This window comes from Uranotaenia lowii, chromosome 2, assembly GCF_029784155.1.
Source record: "Uranotaenia lowii strain MFRU-FL chromosome 2, ASM2978415v1, whole genome shotgun sequence".
Taxonomy (NCBI): Eukaryota; Metazoa; Arthropoda; class Insecta; order Diptera; family Culicidae; genus Uranotaenia; species Uranotaenia lowii.
Genome location: NC_073692.1, coordinates 381,676,422 through 381,697,106, shown reverse-complemented (window position 1 = coordinate 381,697,106; position 20,685 = coordinate 381,676,422). Strand labels below are relative to the sequence as shown.

The following is a 20,685-nucleotide window of genomic DNA, read 5'->3' as shown; positions in this document are numbered from 1 at the left end:
CGCCGTGCTTTCTTCAACAAAACCCACTCCGAATTAGATGGACGCGATTGACATGATAAAGGCCATCAGGCAAGCGGTTAAATCATCCCCATCACTACTTCACCATGGACGACACGGTGTGCCGGGCATGGGCTTTCCGATCCGCATCTACCATTCCTGGGCAAGCAAAATAAATAGATCATAGAAACTTAGCTAGACGAACCTATCGATAGATCCCACCCACCTAGTCCAGACCCCGGAATGGCCCCAGGCAGGGTAGTCCGATTGTGCTTTCTTCCACCCCAAAGTATCCCCAAGCGTGCCGCCAAACTTTCGCCTAACTACAGAGAGTGTGTTTATGTGCCCACAGCTTGTTTGAGAATGTTCCTCAACAACAACGGTACATATCAGGCGTTAATGGTCTCTTGATCGAATCACGATCGATTCAATCACTCTGTGCTGTCTCTAATAATGATGGTCATGATTTCGTTTCCCGCAAAGGTTTTCTGTTAGGTCTGGACACGGTTGGAAATTTATTTATCAGGAGGAAAATGGTCGACCGAAAAATCTGTTCCATCGGTAATGAATTTAAATTAATTTAGTGGCTTTATAAAAATCTTTTTCAAACTTTTAGTCAGCCCAAGCGTTCAAAAACATTTCAGCACCCTGTGGCTTCTCGTATCGATCGTTTCTTTTCCTCCCCAAAGTCTGTAACGAAAGCAAGGCGTTAATTAATCCGCAGATAGCCGACACCGATTCAATCATATCCAGAGATATTTTCCGCTCCCTGGACGCCAAAACGTGTAATTTAAGCGCTTCATTAATGAGGGGCTGATAGGTTGCCGTTGGCTTCGAGCTTTCGTTGTTGCTGTTGTTATTGTTGCTTATTAGTGTTGCTTGCTCTTCTTAGAAGAGAAAGAAAACCAATCCACAAAAATTCGATAGGCTTAAAAATAAGCACCTATACGTGTTTGGAAAAAGGAATAGAAAAAAAACTGCCCACAATAAGCACAAACAGAGTAATGGATAGATATTTTCTGAAGTCGGCTGTGGCCACGTACTAATTTTCAAATGATCTGTCCGTCTTCACGGATAGCCAGCCCGGGATATGGTTCTTGAACTCTTGAAGTCAAAATAGCTATTCAGCGAGGAATTCCAGCCGATGAGATGAAGACCGTAAATTGAAAACGATCGCCGATAGAGAACGTGTGTTAATTCGGGAAATTGGTAATAATTAGATTTGGGTTGTTTGGAAACATGCAAAGCACAACGCGGGCCGATATTATGGATTAATTTTGATTGGTTCATCAACTTGTTCGGTTCGGATTTTTAATTCGATTAATTTGGGAAAATTAAAGGCATTTTGCAGATTTCAGCATTCAAATTTTTCGAAAATGATTTGAAATCCAGTTCCACATAAAGATTTAAGATTCAGATTTCAGATTCAGATTTCAGATTCAGATTTCAGATTCAGATTTCAGATTCAGATTTCAGATTCAGATTTCAGATTCGGATTTCAGGTTTCAGGATTCAGATTTCAGATTCAGATTTAGATTTCAGATTCAGATTTCAGATTAAGATTTCAGATTCAGATTTCAGATTCAGATTTCAGATTCAGATTTCAGATTCAGATTTCAGATTCAGATTTTAGATTCAGATTTCAGATATCATATTTAAGATTTCAGATTCAGTTTTATATTTATGCAGTAGACGTTGGCCTAGGATGCCGGATATTGCAGCTTTAAACCCCGTACAGTGCACTCACTATTTTGTTCAATATTTTCCTAAGTTCTTTTTCAATTTTTTTTAACCTTCTGACAATCTAACCTTTTCTGACTCATTTGCAATAAAAGCATGTTCAGAAATCAAATTTCAGATTGAATTAAGGTTGAGAATCATTGAATTTGAATTTTCCCTGATTAAACCGTCCTTATAGTTTCTCTTAAGCCCGATATCATTGTAATTGTTTCTCTTTCATCTCTCTTTCAGATAATCACGATCGACGTGATCTTCAAAGTTTGATGAGCACAATTCAACGAACCACTCGATAAAACAGGAATCGAAGAAAAAACGAAGCTAAAGGAGCGCAAGGAACACCAAAACAGTGATTGACCCAGAACCCGAGAATCAATCAAATTAATTACCGCTCCACCTACTACTACGGGCTTTTGCCCGGCCATCATCACATCTCTCCTGGAAAGAGTGTCGGAAAGTCAGGGGAAAGGTCCCCATAATTAGGTGGGAGTGTCTGCCGTCCGTGGCTGCTTTCAACACCGTTGCCCTGATGAAGAGCCTATCAGCACCGCCTGTTGGTCGTCAAATCAACGAACGTTGCCGCCACGGCAGCCGGAGATCTCGAACGAGCAGAGCAAATAATCCCGCGTCATGAAGCGACAGCCCATCAAAATCGGCAGTAGTAGTGATCCTCAGCAGAACAGCTTCAGTCACGATCAGCATCATTTTGCCAGTCCTAAGAGGAGTCGTGTTCAGTGTATGAGGTTGATGATGAATAGCTGAAGGGATCTATGCTTCAACGAAGAGAATCAGGCACCGTGGATCTGTGATTAGCAACAAATTTCAACACCTCGCGCGATTCCCCTTAAACTAAAATAAAAAGGGAAACGATATTTTATGCTAGTGATTAAAAGTTCTTAAGTAGTATTTTTCGAAACAAAAACAACAAAAATGTCGCAACTAAACTATGTCAGCAAATATGCGGGCGAATTTTGCAAATTGATTGTGGAAGGAGACCTCGGCAAAATTAAGTCTAAATTTAAAGATTTTGTACTGGACTATCAAACGCCGGATGATCTCAACACTCCGCTGCATCTGTCGATAATCTCGCAACAAAATCGTAATGAAATCATCCAGTTTCTGATCGAGGCGGGTGCGGATTGTGACCTGCGGAATTCTATGAACCTGACCGCTTCCGAATTGGCGATCAATCTCAACTTCCTAGATGTGACGAAGTTCATGCTGGCGATAGAGTTCCGGAATCTGTCGGACTACCGGTGTTTCTATCGACTGATTCGTCGAGGATCGGTCCCTTTGCTGCAGTTGTTCCTGGAACTAAAAAGTTTCGACGTTCATCAGCAGATCCACTTTCTGTCCAGCGTGTGGCACGAGCTGTACGTCAAAAATGTCCAAATCTCCAAGAACATGGAAAACTTCCTGGAATACCAACTGCTCAACTACAGCTATGCATATCATCATCCACCGAGTCAAAAGCCAGATCGGTTAAAGTTCGAAAAGGAGCACGAAAATCGAATCGATCTGATCGTGGAGTACACCCAGTACCTCAAAACCCACTACGCCAATGACAATCTCAACGACTTCGACGACAAGTTTCTGTTGGCGGTCAAGATCGTCTACGACAACCTGTTTTTCATCAAGGACAAACACGAATTCGCCCATCTGCCAATGCTGGAAATGGAACGATGCCTCGCAATTTTCCTGGCCATCTTTAAGAAGAGTCCCGATTACGAGATCTTTAAGCTGATCATCAACAAAAACTTGATACTGGTCTTCCTAACTTCCCTATGCGAAGAACTGAACAAAATTAAGAATGAGCTTTTGGATCGAGAAAACCGCACCCAGCAGAAATGGACCAACGATCTCTTCCTACATCTAATCAACTGTATCCGCGACGCCACTCCAGCAAAGTCAACGAAAGCCATCAACGCATTATGGAAAAAGAAATGCCCGCTGAAGAAAAAACTGATCTACTACATCAAAGCCCGGCTCAAGGCTAACACCGAACTGAACTCCATTCAGGTGCGCTTGATCAATAACCTTGGCAAAAACGAACTGGAGATCATTCGCAACGAGATGAAAACTAATGAATTCCTGAACCTAACACGCACAATCTCACGTAAAAATTACGTCGTTTTCAAACGGCTTAGGAAAATCGCCGATCACCTCGCCCAACTTTACTCGATCAAGAAAATACTTCGATACCTGGACGGCATCTCTCGGATACAGTTGCCCCAGTACCAGATATCGGGAGTCCTAGCAATCAAGCGCACCCTGCAAGTGCTGTCGGACACTGCCAGCAACACCAGCTACTGTCCCCGTATTCGCCGCAAGCTGGACTACGTCATCAACAAAATCCTTCCACTCAACTTGGACATTGAGCTAAAAGACTATTACACGCCAAATGTCACCCTGTACAAACTGTGCTCCGACAAAATGGAGAACCGGCTGATGCCGTTCGCTGAAGTGCAATGTAGTCTAAAGTCGGTGAGGCGTTATTTTTCCTACATCTTCGACCTCAAGATCCTGGAGACGTACAAATGTTACCTGGGCAATGTATACCAGCTAAAAGATCGAACCCAGGTCAAAACCTATAACCAATACGTCGGAGAAGCCAATCGGCTGTACTTCGAGAATCACACTCTCGACGATTTGCACTTCGAGTTGGAAGACTGTATACGAGTGGTCGAAGACCTGCAGGAAACATTCAACCAACAACACGACGATAAGATCAGTGATCTGTTACGCTGCATTCACAAACCCTTAGCTCATCGGTACGAAAGCCTCTTCAAAGAAGGCAAAGAACAGCTCTCATCGCTAAGTCACAACTTCAACACAGCAATGCTGCTCGGGAACGCTAATCAAGACATCGCCAAAATCAAAAGAATCGTGCAATCTTTCCTGCGAGAAAAGTACCCCAAATACGACATCAGCTGCGATAACCATCTGGTATCCGTGAACTTCGTTCTCCAAGAGATGCTACACATCTTCACCAATTATCTCTATCAGTACCAAATGGATGAGCGAGCGACGAAAAACTTCCTCACCATGATCTACCTGCTGAACGCGGAAAAATCCTTTGCAATCGATCATTTCCTACCGCAGCAAGGCAAAATCTACGACAGTCTGATACACCAAAACTACACCAACGAAATTCTGAAGAAGTTCCAGCTACAAAACCTTAGCTCCATCGAATTTGCCGTCCTGCACGAACAACTGGCCGTCAACTACTACGACAATTGCTTCAACATCGACAAAAAGTACGCGGTCATGACTATGTTCATGAAAACCACCAATCGACAGATCAACGACGCCATTATGAAGCGTAACAAGCGGATGGATCGCGACGAGTTTCAATCGTTTTTGGAAAGCAAAATGAAGCTGATTGGACAATTTTTACCTTGTAGCGACTTTAACGAGGTGACGCAGTTCGTCAACGAAGCGGCTCCACATGTGGAGTTTGCTTTGGAGTTCTGTCTTCTGGAAGTTTGCGAAATCCTAACGGACTTGAACGTCTTTCAAGATAACGCTTACGTCTTGAAGCTCCAATCGTCAATAATAAGTGGGAGAAACCTCCGAGAATACCTTCTTCACGATTCGCTTACTTACGACATGCTTACCCTCACCCACAGCACCAAGGTGAAGGTGTTCCTCAACTCGCTCATCTTCAAAGGTAACGACTTCAAGCTGTACCAACCGCCGAACAATCTCAAAGTGAATGTCAGCGACCTTGCGACGCTGAACGAAAACCTGATCAACAGCTACAAAATGAAGTGGAGCTGGGTCGAGCAGCAGGAGCGACTGTTCAAATCGGTGGAGAACATAGATTTGAAGCTGCTGCAGGCGTTAACTCCGGACTACGCAGACATTCGGGGAATGCGGCTGGGAGTGCTTCAGGACGAGGCACCGATAGCCGAGTATGAAATCATCGATTATACGATCAAGAATAATTTGAAGACGATGATTGATTTTTTGGCTGAGGATTTGCAAACGATTTCGTTTGAGAAGCAGCAGTTCTTCCAGTACCTGTTGGTGCGAAGTTTTGGGTCAATATTTGTGGACGCTAATGTGAGTCTAACGGGTCAGTACGAACGACAGGCGACGATTCTGTACATGGCGCTGTACTTCCGAGCTTATGAAATATTTCTGGAGAACGTTAAGAAGTTTGAGTTGAGCATAAATTTGTCCAAGATTGCCAAGTACATCAATCACGAATTTATCGATAAGATTTCTAAGCAAATGAAGGATATTGGATGGAATTGTTTGGATGAAAGTGGTACGACGGTGTTGGATCACTGTATTCAGAAAGGGGACGTACAAGCGGTGAGGAAGTTGATAAAGCTGAACGTGGACGTCAATCAGTGCAATGCGGATAGTAATACGGCGCTGCATCGAGCTTGCAGCTTGGGGTTGAACGACATTGTCCGGTTGTTGAAGAAACAGAACGCACAGATAAATGCGGGTAACGAGCAGGACTATCTACCCGTTTGCTATGCGATACGGTATCATGAAAACGAGCTTATTCCGATGCTGATTGGTGAGGACGTTGAAGCGGAAGCAGAAAAGGGCAGTTTACTGGCTAGGTCAATAAAATACGGGAATTTGGAGGCCGTTAAGTTCTTACTGGAAGTTCGACAGGTCAGCCCATCGATTGCGGTTGATAGTGAAAACAACACGCTAATTCATTTGTGTGCAAAGTATGATCAAGCAAGTATATTGCAGTATTTGATCAGCAATCATGCTAAGTATGTTCAAGAGAAATTGAATCGGCAGAACTGCCAATTAAAGACAGCCTTGCACATAGCAGTAGGAGCTGATCATTACCGAGTAATCGATCTACTGTTGCACCAAAAACCGTTCATCTCGGTAGTCGATCAATGTGGATTGAACGCAGTCGAGTGGGCAATCGAGAAAAATAGCATCAAAACCCTTAAGCTGTTCGTAAAACATAACTTCTGCTTGCAGAAAAGTTCTTTGAGACAACTTCCGCTGACCGTAGCCGTTGAAAAGCGCAATCTCCGAATGTTGAAGATGTTGAGCAAACTTGGGTTCAATGTGACGTCCGAACGACTCTGTTTGATCAAGGCTGTTTATGCGCAATCGGTCGAGCTGGTTAAGTACTTGATCGAGACAAACCGGCAGTGTTTGCTGTTTAAAGATCCGTACGACAGTACTGCACTTCATGTAGCAATCGCCATTGGATGCAACGAAATCGCAGCGTTTTTGATAGAAAGTGGATCGGAAATCAATGCCGTTACCAAATTTGGAGATACTCCACTACACGTGGCAGCAAAACACAGCAACATTATAGCCGCTAGGATGCTGATCCTCAAATACGCTACTATTGATGAGCGAAATTCCTCTGGTTTGACACCCTTAATTCAAGCGATGTATTCGAGAAACCTAGACATTATGAAGCTATTCATAGGAGCGGGGGCAAGCATCGACCTTTTGAAGATCCATCTAGCAGAAATCGAACAGATGTCGAAAATTCCAACCATCCACATGTTCGCCGACAACTACGCCATGCTAGAGTTCATGATCGTTCAGTTACAGTACGATCCGAACGTTCGGGACGGGCGAAATCAGCAAAGTTTACTGCACAAGGCGTGTTTTAGCAACAATCTACAGATCGTGCAGTTCCTGGTCGATTGGTGCCGAGTTCAGACCGAACAGCAGGACTCTAACGGACGTACTCCGCTGTCCATCGCGAATGAGTGTAAAAACTTCGACGTGGCTGAATTTTTGCGCAGTAAGAAGCGGAAAAAATCTCAGATAACACCGCAACGATACTTTGATCCCGCAGCCGGGATGATGTGAGACCTCGTCGAAGAAGACCATTTCTTGACTGTTTCGCCGAACTAGTTGAACATTTTCGTAGCACAATTTTGACAAAAGCAATGGATAGTTGATTTTATTCGGCACTATGTGCTCGAAATTCTTTAGGGTGAAAGCTCAAATGTTTACGAAAGTGTTCAACGCAGGCCCAACGGTTGTGTAGGTCAACTTGATCCTGAACAACTAGACCTCTCCTACGGAAGCAAACAGATTCTGACCTAAAGTTCCTCAAAACCGTAAATCTTTTGCAATGCGTTGAAAGATACCGGACAGGGAAGATTTTTTTATAATCTTCTGAACACTTTTTCTTAAATTGACTTTATACATCACAGGTTTACAGCTGCCTTTCAATACGGATTGTAAAAGTTTTACCCGCAAATATCTAAGAAACTGTTTGGATCCAATTGTAGAGGACATGTTCTCTGTGATCTTTCCTGGGTCCGGGTGTGTCATCGATGGCGAACCTCCGTTCTAGTCAGTGTGCAAAATCTCTGTAGGAGGTGTCCAATAGTGTGGTGCCATGTTTGCTGGATATCTGCAGGTTGTTAATGTACATTCAAAAATCAAACACCAGTGAAATTAATCTAAGCCAGATTTATGAAAGTTCCCAACTCATAACTACTCGCTCTAGTTTGAAAATAAAAAAATGATAAGGTCTTAAGAAGTAGTATCGATTAAAACAGTATAAATCTACGTACATCTCGTAAAAGTGTCTAGTTTTTTTTCTTAGGACGTAGGCTTCATCATTGAACATAATTTGTAATCGTGATTTACTGTGTAAAGTGTGTGTGATTTAGCGCAATCCATGGGATAACAGTATCAATGCTGAAACAATGGAAGTTTTGCGTTTCTCTAGAGAACCGAGCAGTTATTTTATTTCATTTAATAACCTGTAAAAGAATTTACAAATAAGCATAAAATTTTCGTGTAGTATAAAAACTAAGAAAAGATGAAAACTATAAACCTAGACTTAGTTGTATGTTTAACTATATAGATCAACATTTCATCGTACCTTTAAGTAACGAAACCTCGCATATATTTTCGTTCCGCTCAAAGCGCGTTAACTTTGGGTTCGTTTAGAAAGGGTTGTCCTTAATCTGAAGGTAGACTCAAATAAATAAATAAAAAACGCAAACCTCGCACATTCCAAACTTTAAGGAAAACCAACTAATTTAGCGTATAATCTCTGATGAAGGACCTCACCAAACGAGCCGAAACGTTGAAAGCAGAAAAGCAGTGAACGAAAACAAAAACTAAAACATATAAATTATTTATTAGGTAGACACTTGTTATGCATGCACCAAATTTAATATAATATATTAAATTCCAATGCATTACAGGATCGATTTAATGTGAAAAAATAACTTACTAACTATCAGCAATCAAACAGATGATCAAAAAACAATCAATCAATCAAAATTGGATTCGAGGTATTCGGGAGAATCGGTGACGAAAAATGTTTTTGCATTGCCAACCATCGGATCGTATATAGATCGTAAAAATTGCATAAGTAAAGGCGCTATATTCGCGATCGAAGATAAGTTGACGTTCACAGTCTGTCAATCTCTTGGACTTTTGCAATTCCTAGAATCAGTATACGAACCTAATGTTAGCTAGGCTCCGTACCGATTTTTGATTCCCGAGTTCAGTCGGCTTACAGTTATGGAAAAAAGATCCATCCCTCAACCACATTACGAAAAAAATAAATCAAACAAGAATGTCAAAAAACACAGACTGAGAGAAGAAATCACACGAGAAAAACAAAATTTTGTGGAATCTCCTGAGGTCCTGAGCACAAAAAATGCTAAAAACAACGAGCGAATACCACTCACGCCAAACATTAAGCTATTGGTAATTTTTCTACCACGCGCTTGTCTATAGAAAAAAAAGTCAGTCATGCAGGTGTCTCTGTTTAATGTCTAACGTTAAAAACAGATAAAGAGAATATATTTGAAAAAAAAATAACGAAAAAAAGTTAGATACAACAAAAAAAAAAATTAACATAAAGACAATTAATGTTGGTGAATGAGTCGATCGAATAATAAAAATTGGCCTCTGATATCGCTGCCGTTTGGAAAATTTTTGCGGTTCACACAAAAAAGCTCTCGATTCGTTCAATGAAGTAGAACGACACTGCCTTATGAACGCATCGAAGGGCTCAACTCTTTTATTTGTTGTACAAATGATGAAGTTTACCAACCAAGCTTCGATACGTTTTGTTTTATAGTATTTTAGATAAGAATCCCGACCGCAATAGAAAAAAATCCACCGGCGGCGATATTCTAGAAAGTCAGCCCAAAAAAAAAGAAGCAAAAGCACACATTATACATTCCAAACTTCGACCATATTGCATTGTGTGGTGATCGATTAAGTCGTTTCCAAAACTAAGTAAAAACCTACATTCCTATGAACAGATAGTCTTTTAAAACCAATCTGATACCTTCTATATTTTAGAATTTTGTACTTGCAAAAATAAATAAATACAAAAAAACAACCTACAACAGTGTTCCTCGCTCGCCAGAAATGTATACGTTCTATCAAGAAAAAAAAAACCCGCAATCGATTACCTACCAGAAGAACTATAAGTATTTTAACTTTTCAACAAACACACATCCATAAGAATTTATTTTGCAATAAAAACCCGTAACTAGGTCTTTTTGTTGAATAAAATTAATCGAAATTTGGAGAAAAAAAATCCGGAGTTGTTTCCACTTATTAATCCGAACCGCCTATTTAAAAACCAAATCAATCGATTAATATGCACAAGACAAACGCCGTGAGATCGTTCGATTTGAAATCAACTTATCTTCGTTCAAAATTGACAGTTTAGGATTGCGCCCATCAGAGCCGGACGTTGCGCTGCTGTCTAATTACTATTCAACTGGCAAACGGCTTCGAACTTCGAATAATTAGAGGCACAAGTTATTTTTGGGGTTTTTTAACCGATCGATATATCTTTCAATCGACATCCTTTTGCAATCAGTTCGAATGTGACATCTTTAATTGATCATTTTACGCAAAACCACCGATACGAACTTCAGTACCGAACGCGCATGTCGAGCTAATCCTTGTGAAATTACAATTTTTCTCCGCTGTTTTTTTTTTATTGATGAATACTTTCCCTTTATTAGAATTCATGTTTCCATTTGATTTTGATAGAAAATTTTTTTATTTCCGCAAGTTTCACTATTCTTGATTCACAACCTTTTTCAAATATTCAATCCTCAATGTCAATTGGTTCATCGAAAAAAAAAAATTTTAAACATTTAAAAAAAATGTAGAAGAACATTTTGATGATAGTCAGTTATTATTTTTTTAAAATGCAAAAAAGCAGAGTGTTACCATTTTTTATTCGCTCAGTGTATACAGTGAGGGGCAAAATAAAGTGTCCAAATTATTTTTTTTCAATTACTCTTATTTTTCTGTTTAAAATTCAACGAAAACGCATCGTAATCATTTTTTAAATATTATTTATTATGTTCTTTTCAATTTTTGTTAATGTTGCGCTGTTAAAAAAAAAAGTTTTTCTGATAGAAAAAAACAGTTAATATTCCAAAAAAAAAAACAGGGGCAAAATAAAGTGTCCAGATCGGTACAGCTTCAAATTGATTCAAACTGAAGGCAAACAAGGACGATTTAATGATGGGTATGGCCTCCTTCGGCCTTCAACACCCCCTACAAGTGCTTCGGTATACTTTCAACAAGGTTGTGCAAGTGTTGTGGGTCGAGTTCCTCCCACGCATGCTCCATGGCATCAAAATAAGTATTTTTAATTTGTCACACCAGTCTTATCAATCAGAGCATCGAGGATGGTTCACAGTCTATCGATGGGGTTCAGATCAGGACTTTGTGGGGGCCATTCAAGGGGTTTGATGCGGCAGGAACGGGAAAATGACTTTTTCAGATTGGCCGTATGCTTCGGATCGTTATTCTGCTGTAAAACGAAGCGCTCTTCGAGGCCCGTCTTGATGAGGAATACCTCGAGGTTTTTCCGCAGGATATTGGAATATGACTCAGCTGTCATGATTCCGTCAATTTTTACCAAATTGCCCACCCCACCCCAAGAAAAGCACCCACACACCATCACGTTACCTCCTCCGTGCTTGACTGTTCTTTGGATATGGCGATCTTGGAGCTCCTCACCCGACTTGCGCCACATATGATCCCGCTTCTTCCGGTTGAATAGCTCGAATTTGGATTCGTCGGCCCACAACAATGTTTTCCAGTACTCGAGCCGTTTATCGGCGTGTTCCTTGACGAACTTGACCGCTTAGCCTTGTTCACCTGGCTGATGAAAGGCCCTCTCACTGCTATCTTTCTATGGTACTCCTTTGCATGGATGCGGCGACGCACAGTACAACGCAATACCGAAAATTGGAGCTCTTCCTGTCACTGCCGGATCGTTATTATTGCGTTTTTCTTCACTTCAAGAATGATTTTCTTGTCCGTTCTGGATCTGTCCTGGACTTCAGTGCTCTTCTTGGGCGATCCATCTCCGATCCGAACGTTTTCATCTTCTTCATGATTTTTGATACCGCTGTCTTGCCGATTTCGTAGTGTTTGGCCACTTCCCGGTGCGTGTGATCGTTATTCACATCACGAACAACCAGTTTCCGGATGGACAACGGAATGGAACCAGAAATTTATGCGTTCTCCATATTTTACAACTTATTCGAATGTAGACGGCTCATATTCAAACAAGACTCCAGAGCAGAGGTGTCAGGTGTCCTGATTTATCAGGATTTGTCCTGATTTTCGAGAGACCGTCCTGATTTTTCAAAAACTCTTGAGTTGTCCTGATTTTTGGAAATTGGTCCCTAAAATGTCCTGATTTGTCCTGATTTGCATAAAAACTTCTCAAATATAATAGAATGTCTAGTTTAACTATGAGAAAATCGAATAGACAGGTAATAAAATAGCTTACCCCATTCAACAGATGGTAATCTTCGGTTCAGATGATATTTAAATGGTGTTTTTCGATATGAACTACGCAGGCCACCCAAGAAGCTACAAACTGTTGTTGCATAAATCAAGGCGTTTACAGCCCCTGTATTGCGCCTTTATTTATGCAATCTAAGCAGAAATCCTTATTATTTTCATGAATCAAGAAGTGTCCTGAAAAATCCTGATTTTTAGCCACACGTTGTCCTGATTTTTGATGAAACCACCTGGCACCCCTGCTCCAGAGCCAAGCCAGTTGTTTATGAAACGTCAAAATACACAAAACAAACAAATTCGAGGGGCCTCGCGATGGAAACTTATCGAAATTATATTGATTTTTGAGTTGGACACTTTATTTTGCCCATTTTTTTTTTTTGGAATATTAATTGTTTTTTTTTTCTATCAGAAAAACTTTCTTTTTTTACCAGCGCAACATTAACAAAAATTAAAAAGAAAATAATAAACAATATTTTAAAAATGATTACGATGTTTTCGGTGAATTTTAACCAGAATAATAAAAGAAATGATAAAAAAATAATTTGGACACTTTATTTTGCCCCTCACTGTATGTATTTTTTAGACTTATCAAAAAGTTACACATGAACGAAAGACATTTTTTTTACTCTGGCGTTCAATGAAAAAGCCGTTATTGATCTAAATAAACTCGCTCGAAGCCTTGCGGAGCCGAATCAAATGTGTCATCTGTCTATATTGCACTTGTTTTATTCTGCAAGTTGCCGTAATTTACCGATTTTCCCGACAATCGGAACAATTTTATTTTTTACAGGATTCTACAAGCTTCCGGAATAAAGTGCATGGGTTGTTTTTCGAAAGTGTTTATGCCAAAAAATAGTGACAAAATGTCACTGACAATAAATTCAATTTTCTGTAAATTTTTGTTTTATTTCTATTTTTATACCAACAACAACAATGCTAAAATAAATAGTGTAAACGGTTCAAATTTCATTTCGATCCTAAACACATTTCTCGTAGCTTCCATCGTCACATCGCGTCGAACGGTCGAACTCATTAAAAATTCACGTAAATTATGTGATTTGGTGATATTCCTAATGGATTAATTCTAATTAGAGGAGTGTTTATACTTATTTATACAATTGACGTGGAAATCAATTGGATAAATAAAAACTATATAATTTTTCACGTAGCCGATACGTGCAGTTTTTTTTGCGTGTAAATACATATTTTTTTTTTTTGATCAAAGGTTTGTTTATTAAGGCATTTTACTTATAAAGTTTCATTTTGCCGAGTGTATCACTTAACTTATCTATGTTAGTGGAAGGGGAAGCCGTAATAGTCGTGGCGACTCAACTCTTAGATTATAATTTAATTTAGGCGAGGGAAGGGGAAATGTGCACACACACATATCTATTATATAAAATTCTCTTGTAACGGTGTTTGTAGTACTACTCCTCCGAAATGACCCAAACGATTCGAATGAAATTATTTTTAGAATATTCTGTAGCCATGCGAATCGGTTTATATCGAATAAAAACAACACAAAGTCGCATCAGTTGTCCGTAATAACTAAATTTGTAGTTTTTAGAATGAAATAAAAGTCATGGCTTCCATTTTTTTGAGATTTTTTTTTTTCCTTTGGGCGGTTTGTTTTTCGTCTCCAAGGTCGAGGCGTCGCGAGCTGACGTCGTTAGAAGATGGTAACCATGGCATGGCATACTCATCAGTGAGAATATTTTGGCGCGTATTTCTCAACCAAGCATATTTTCAATGCAAGTGGTGGCGATATGAAGCCTAGATGTGATTTTTTTTGTTCTTGATTCCTAGCTCATTTCTACAGCACATGGTTATGAATGACGCCAAGATGTGACTCAGGTTGCCATTTTGCTGATAGAATAAAACATATAATATTTGTTTTGCCAAAATCTGAAATTGGAAAGTCGGACATCCATTTTTAGAGATTTTCTTTTCTTCGAGAGGTTTGTTTTTCGTCTGCATGGGCGAGGCGCCGCTAGCAAACGTCGTTACTAGATAATAGTAACCAAAGCATACTGTTCATTGATCGCTGGAAAAATTTTAAAATTAGGCGCCTATTTCTCAACCAAGTACCTATATTTCTTATGCACGTGGGGGCGATATGCAACCTAGATGTGTTTTTTTTCTTGCTTATTTTATTTGTACACAACACATGGTAATAAATGACGCCTAGATGTGACACGGATTGATATTTTATCGATCGAATCAAAACCATATAAACGATTTCAAATATCAAAACCATTTTTAATTCGTGTTAATTTAAGTAGTAAATTGTTGCCAAAAAATATGAACTTGGTAAAGATAAATATGAAATAATGTTATGACACTTTGAGGACGTTTAAAAATAAAAAAAATGGGAAGCTTTACATTCAATTTCTTATAATCCAATACGCCTAGAATGCTCGACACATTATCTGAACAAGAGTCTATTCTCTTCTAATTTGTTTATTCATATAGGATTTTAACCAACTTGGCCATTCGTCCTCTCAACAAGAGTCTGTTCTTTGAAATAGATTAGATAGAATTGAAGTTTTAAAAGGACGAATGAACTATTTGATTTTTTGCAAACGTAAATTGAAGTTATCAATAAAATAATTTACTTTTTAATAACAAAAAGTGAGGATATGCATTTTCCGGAAGAATTTCTAACTATCAACTATCAAACTAATTAAGCAAACTATCAACTTTTACAAAAATGTATGCATTATTTCTTCATCTAAAAATTGTTGGGCCCAAAAAAAATTTTGATTAAATAAACTTAACTTTTTTTTTAAATCATTCACCAAAACTGTGTACACGTTTACTGTTTGTTTATACACAAGTACAAATTTAACATGAAAAGTGTGTTTTTATTTACATATTTTGGCTATATAGAAGAGACTTTTGATTCTCTTTTTTGTTGAAAAGCTTTTTTGTGATTGATATTCCAGGGGCAGCAGATTTTTATGATAAACTTTTAATATGACCTGATAGTGTTAAAAAAATATTAATTCCTGTAATTTCTTAGGTGAAATAAGTGAAAACGCGCAATTAAGCTATGAAACATCTACAATTTAAGAATTTTATCTTCAAAATGGTCAGAAAGGATATCCCGAGTGTTGAATCTGAAGCTGATATTCAAAATTATTATAAAGGTCTTTGTAAATCAAGGTCTTTTGGTTGAACAGCATTCAGTGAAATTGAAGTACCAAGCATTAATTTATTCCGGAGAAAAACTTAGGATATAGCAATAAAAGTTGATTTAACAGACAAACAAGAACAAGTATTAAATTAATTTTAAAGTATTTTCACTGACGCATCTAAAAAGACCTATGTGTTTTCACTTGCCCCAATAAATGGGACAAATACATACTTCGATATTTCTTTTTGTCAACATAACTAATATTTTTTTTGAAAATATTACTTTTTCCAGAGCATATGAAAGTTGAACTGTGGTGATATTCGTTAGGATTTGACCGGTGTTTCATTTTTGAAAATTAAGATTTAAAGTAAAAAAGACACATAATTTTTATTAAGGTTTTGTTTATATGATAATTTCCAGGAAATAAAATGAACTCATGAAACCATCGTAGCCTGAACAGATTATTTATTTTCAATCTATTAAATTAAAAAAAAATCTGCTTATCAATTAAATGTTATTAAATCTTAAAAATATAACGTAATCCTAAATGAAATCACAGATCACCACCAACAATGTTCAGGAAATTTAGAAATCAGAACTGCTTGAATAAAAATCTTTAAAATAATGGGTGAATATATCTAAACATATGTTTTCCTCTTTTCAAAACCAATCGTTTCTTTGATTCATTGAGTTAAAGTTCAAAGGAATTAATTTGCATTTTTTGTTTGAATAAAAAAAAAGGAATTAGCAATACACAAAATCACCAGATTTAATACCATGACAAGTGCTGTTGGGAAAACTTTAAGTTGAAATTTGTAAAGTCCGTAACTTAAGTATCAGGCGAAACTTTTTGGAAATGATTTGGCGAAAATATGGATTTTAATTCAAACTGCTTCGAAGCATGTGAATGGTGAATAATAAGCTGTTTGAAAATGGTTAGTAAAAAATCTTTCCTTATGTGTTCCATTTCTACAGCTATAAAAAATACACCATCCAAAGCTTATTGGGAGCTGAAAGCGCTGCGCTAGGCAAAATATTCGGCAAATACTCCAAAAATTGTCCCGATATTAAAAACAATATAACAAAACGAAATAAATCTACTGAATGGAATACAGCAAATGAAACATACATAGGTACATATCATCAACATACAGTTATTACAAAAATTACAGTTACAAAAATTGGATTTTATAAGACCCATTGAGTTTAAGTTCTTTGGTTTAATTTTGATAGAATTATGCGGGACGATTCGAGTAAAGGGAAAGAAGGGAAATGTAAAGAAAACTAGGAAAAATAGAAAATGGACGCCGAATTGAACATGGTAAGACGAAGTTTACCGGGTCTGCTAGTATATATATATATATATATATATATATATATATATATATATATATATATATATATATATATATATATATATATATATATATATATATATATATATATATATATATATATATATATATATATATATATATATATATATATATATATATATATATATATATATATATATATATATATATATACAGGTCGGACTCGATTATCCGGAAACTCGATTATCCGGAGACTCGATTATCCGGAGTTCGATTATCCGGAATTTTAGACTCGATTATCCGGAATTTAAAAAAAAAAATTTTTTTTTAATTTTCCTTTTGATTTTTTAAATGATTTAGTACTATAATTCTCAAAATAATATTTTTATCAGCTTTGGACGGAGTTAGGGGGGTCAGGGACTAGTATAGTAGTTGTACTTTATATTAAAACTCGGTTATCCACAGTGTATTGTTCAAGATCAAACTCATTAACTCTATAATACATAATATAAATATGTGGTCGAGCAAGAACGTAGCTAGGAACAGGAGGGATAAGAATAAGAGTTTTTTTTTTTGTAAATTCTTTATTTGAAACGGCTCATACCTTTAGGCTTTAAGGAGCCAAACTCGTTTTGTTTGATTACAATTGTGTGCTTATATCTAGTTCACTTTTAAAGAAAAAAGAAGATAGAAAGGGAAATATGAAAATAAGAAGAAATTATAGACGAAGATCAATAGCTTTTAGGAAAAGATATATTTCGAACATGTAGTCCAAGTCCATCACACCCAGCACATCTCTCACTGGAACATAGGGTGGTTTTCGTCGGGCCCGAAGGGAGTCTATCAAATTCGTTCTAGCGACAAGATGGACCTCGCACGACCAAACAATATGCTCGATGTCGTGGTAACCTTGGCCGCAACTACACAAATTGCTGCTAGCAATATTCAAACGATAGAGTACCGCGTCTAAGGAATAATGATTGGACATGAGACGGGAAAATATACGAATAAAATCTCGACTCAGGTCCAATCTATTAAACCATGGTTTAAGGCTTACCCTTGGGATAATCGAGTGCAGCCACCGACCCTTGTCATCCTCGTACCATTTGCGCTGCCAGTTGACAAGAGAGTTTCTTCGAACTAAAAAGTAAAATTCGTTGAAGGCTATTTCACGCTGGTACGTGTCGCCTTCCATCGCCCCCACCTTTGCCAGAGAGTCTGCCTTCTCATTACCCTCTATCGAGCAATGAGAGGGAACCCAAACAAAGGTGATAATAAAGCGACGTTTTGATAAAGCACTCAAACTATCCCGTATCTTCTCGAAGAAGTATGGCGAGTGCTTTCCCGGTTTTATTGAGTGGATTGCTTGAACAGAACTCAGACTATCCGTTACAATAAAGTAGTGCCCAACTGGCCTTGAAGCTATACTGTCCAAAGCACAATGAATAGCTGCTAACTCTGCTATATACACAGAGCATGGTGACTCGAGGCTGTAAGAGGCGCTAGATATTTCGTTGAACACTCCAAATCCTGTTGATTCCTCTATAAGTGATCCATCAGTAAAGTACATTTTATCAGCATCGACGTGTCTATATTTAGCTTCGAAAATTCTTGGAATCAGAAGGGAGCGATGTGGGACCGGGATTCCACAAATTTCCTGCTGCATAGACAAATCAAACTGGACAGAAGAATGATCGTAGTCTGGGCTACAAACACGAGTTGGAGAGAATGAAGAAGGGTTTACCTGCATTGACATGAGGACATGGTATATAGACATAAACCTGGTTTGAAAATTTTGCTCAAGTAGCCTGTCAAAATTTACAATCACCAGTGGGTTCATGACCTCACACCTGATGAGGAACCGAAGTGATAGTAGATTGAATCGATCTTTCAAAGGGAGTATTCCTGCCAAAACTTCAAGACTCATGTTGTGCGTTGAGGGCATACAGCCCAAGGCGATGCGAAGACAACGGTATTGGATACGCTCGAGTTTGAGGAGGTGAGTTTTGGCAGCTGACTGGAAACAGAAGCTACCATATTCCATCACTGAGAGAATAGTTGTTCGATACAATTTTAAAAGATCTTCTGGATGGGCTCCCCACCAGGTGCCAGTGATTGATCGGAGAAAATTCATTCTTTGTTGGCATTTTCCTTTCAGATACTCAATGTGGGCTCTCCAAGTACACTTGGAATCAAACCAAACCCCAAGATACTTAAAACACCTCGATTGAGTGATCGTTCGGCCTAGAAGTTGAAGCTTAGGTTGAGCAGGTCTACGTTTCTTAGTGAAAACAACCATCTCCGTTTTCTGAGGAGAAAACTCAATCCCAAGCCCCAAAGCCCAGGAAGACAATCTGTCTAAAGTATCTTGTAAAGGTCTGAGCAGATGAGACTCAGTAGAACCTGTGACAGACACCACGCCGTCATCTGCAAGTTGTCTTAGAGTGCAGCCTTCAGAGAGACAACTGTCGATGTCATTTACGTAAAAGTTGTACAAAAGTGGACTCAAACATGAACCCTGTGGGAGGCCCATGTAAGAGGTCCTTTTAATTGCAATATCTCCCTGAGCAAAGTTCAGATGTTTCTCACAAAGCAAGCTGTATAAGATGTTGTTCAATAGAGGAGGCAGACCCCGGGAGTGCAATTTGTCTGACAACCCCTCTATTGAAACTGCATCAAGAGCTCCCTTTATGTCTAGAAACACTGAAGCCATTTGCTCACGTTTTGCGTACGCCATTTGTATCTCTGAAGACAGCAAAGCAAGACAATCGTTTGTCCCTTTGCCCCTTCGAAACCCAAATTGAGTATCTGAAAGGAGACCATTTGCTTCTACCCATTTATCCAAACGAAACAAAATCATTTTCTCCATCAATTTTCGTATACAAGACAACATCGCTATAGGACGGTACGAATTCGCATCGGACGCTGGTTTTCCGGGCTTTTGGATAGCGATAACTTTCACTTGTCTCCACTCTTGGGGAACAATGTTATTCTCCAAGAATTGATTAAATAAATTTAACAAGCGAAATTTTGCGGCGTCCGGAAGGTTTTTCAACAGGTTAAATTTGATTTTATCAATTCCCGGAGCTGAATTGTTGCAAGAGAGGAGAGCAAGTGAAAATTCGACCATCGAGAAGCTGGAATCCAGACCACACCTATCAGGAGGCACGTTCCGGATTATTTTTTGCACAGGTGTAAAATCTGGACAGATTTTCCGTGCGAAGTTGAATATCCATCTATGTGTATGTTCTTCACTTTCATTTGTAGATGATCGATTACGCATGCTTCGTGCAACTTTCCATAAAGTACTCAAGGAAGTTTCCCGTGATAAACCACCCACAAAATTCCGCCAATACGCCTTCTTTTTCCCTTTGATTAATTTTTTGAACTGATTTTCAAGGGAAACATAAGCATCAAAAAGGACGAGAGTTCCATATTTCCGAAAATCTTTGAATGCTTTTGATTTGTCCTTATAGAGCTTGGAACACTGCTGATCCCACCATGGGTTTGGAGGCCTTCGAGGAACTGATGAATCTGGGATGGGTTTTGTTTGTGCGCAAAGTGCACTTTCATGTATCAAACGTGAAAGAAAGTGGTACTCCTCTAAAGGAGGCAAAACATTCATAGAATCGATGGCTGTTGTTATTTCGTCCGAGTACTTTTTCCAGTCGATGTGTCTTGTAAGGTCATATGTCATATTAATAGAATTCGAAGAGCTGACCCCAT

General features: G+C 38.5%; 1 protein-coding gene across 4 annotated transcripts in view; it reads left to right on the top strand.

Moving 5' to 3' along the window:
* LOC129744506 (uncharacterized) overlaps window positions 1–10,248 on the top strand; it is a 91,124-nt gene extending 80,876 nt beyond the window's left edge. For all 4 annotated transcript variants that reach the window (XM_055737068.1, XM_055737067.1, XM_055737069.1 and 1 more), the window contains one exon: window positions 1,969–10,248. In XM_055737068.1, the coding sequence (XP_055593043.1) occupies window positions 2,665–7,551 (4,887 nt within the window). In that variant the 5' untranslated portion in view covers window positions 1,969–2,664 and the 3' untranslated portion in view covers window positions 7,552–10,248. The remainder of the gene's footprint in view (window positions 1–1,968) is intronic.
* Window positions 10,249–20,685: the final 10,437 nt, after the last annotated feature.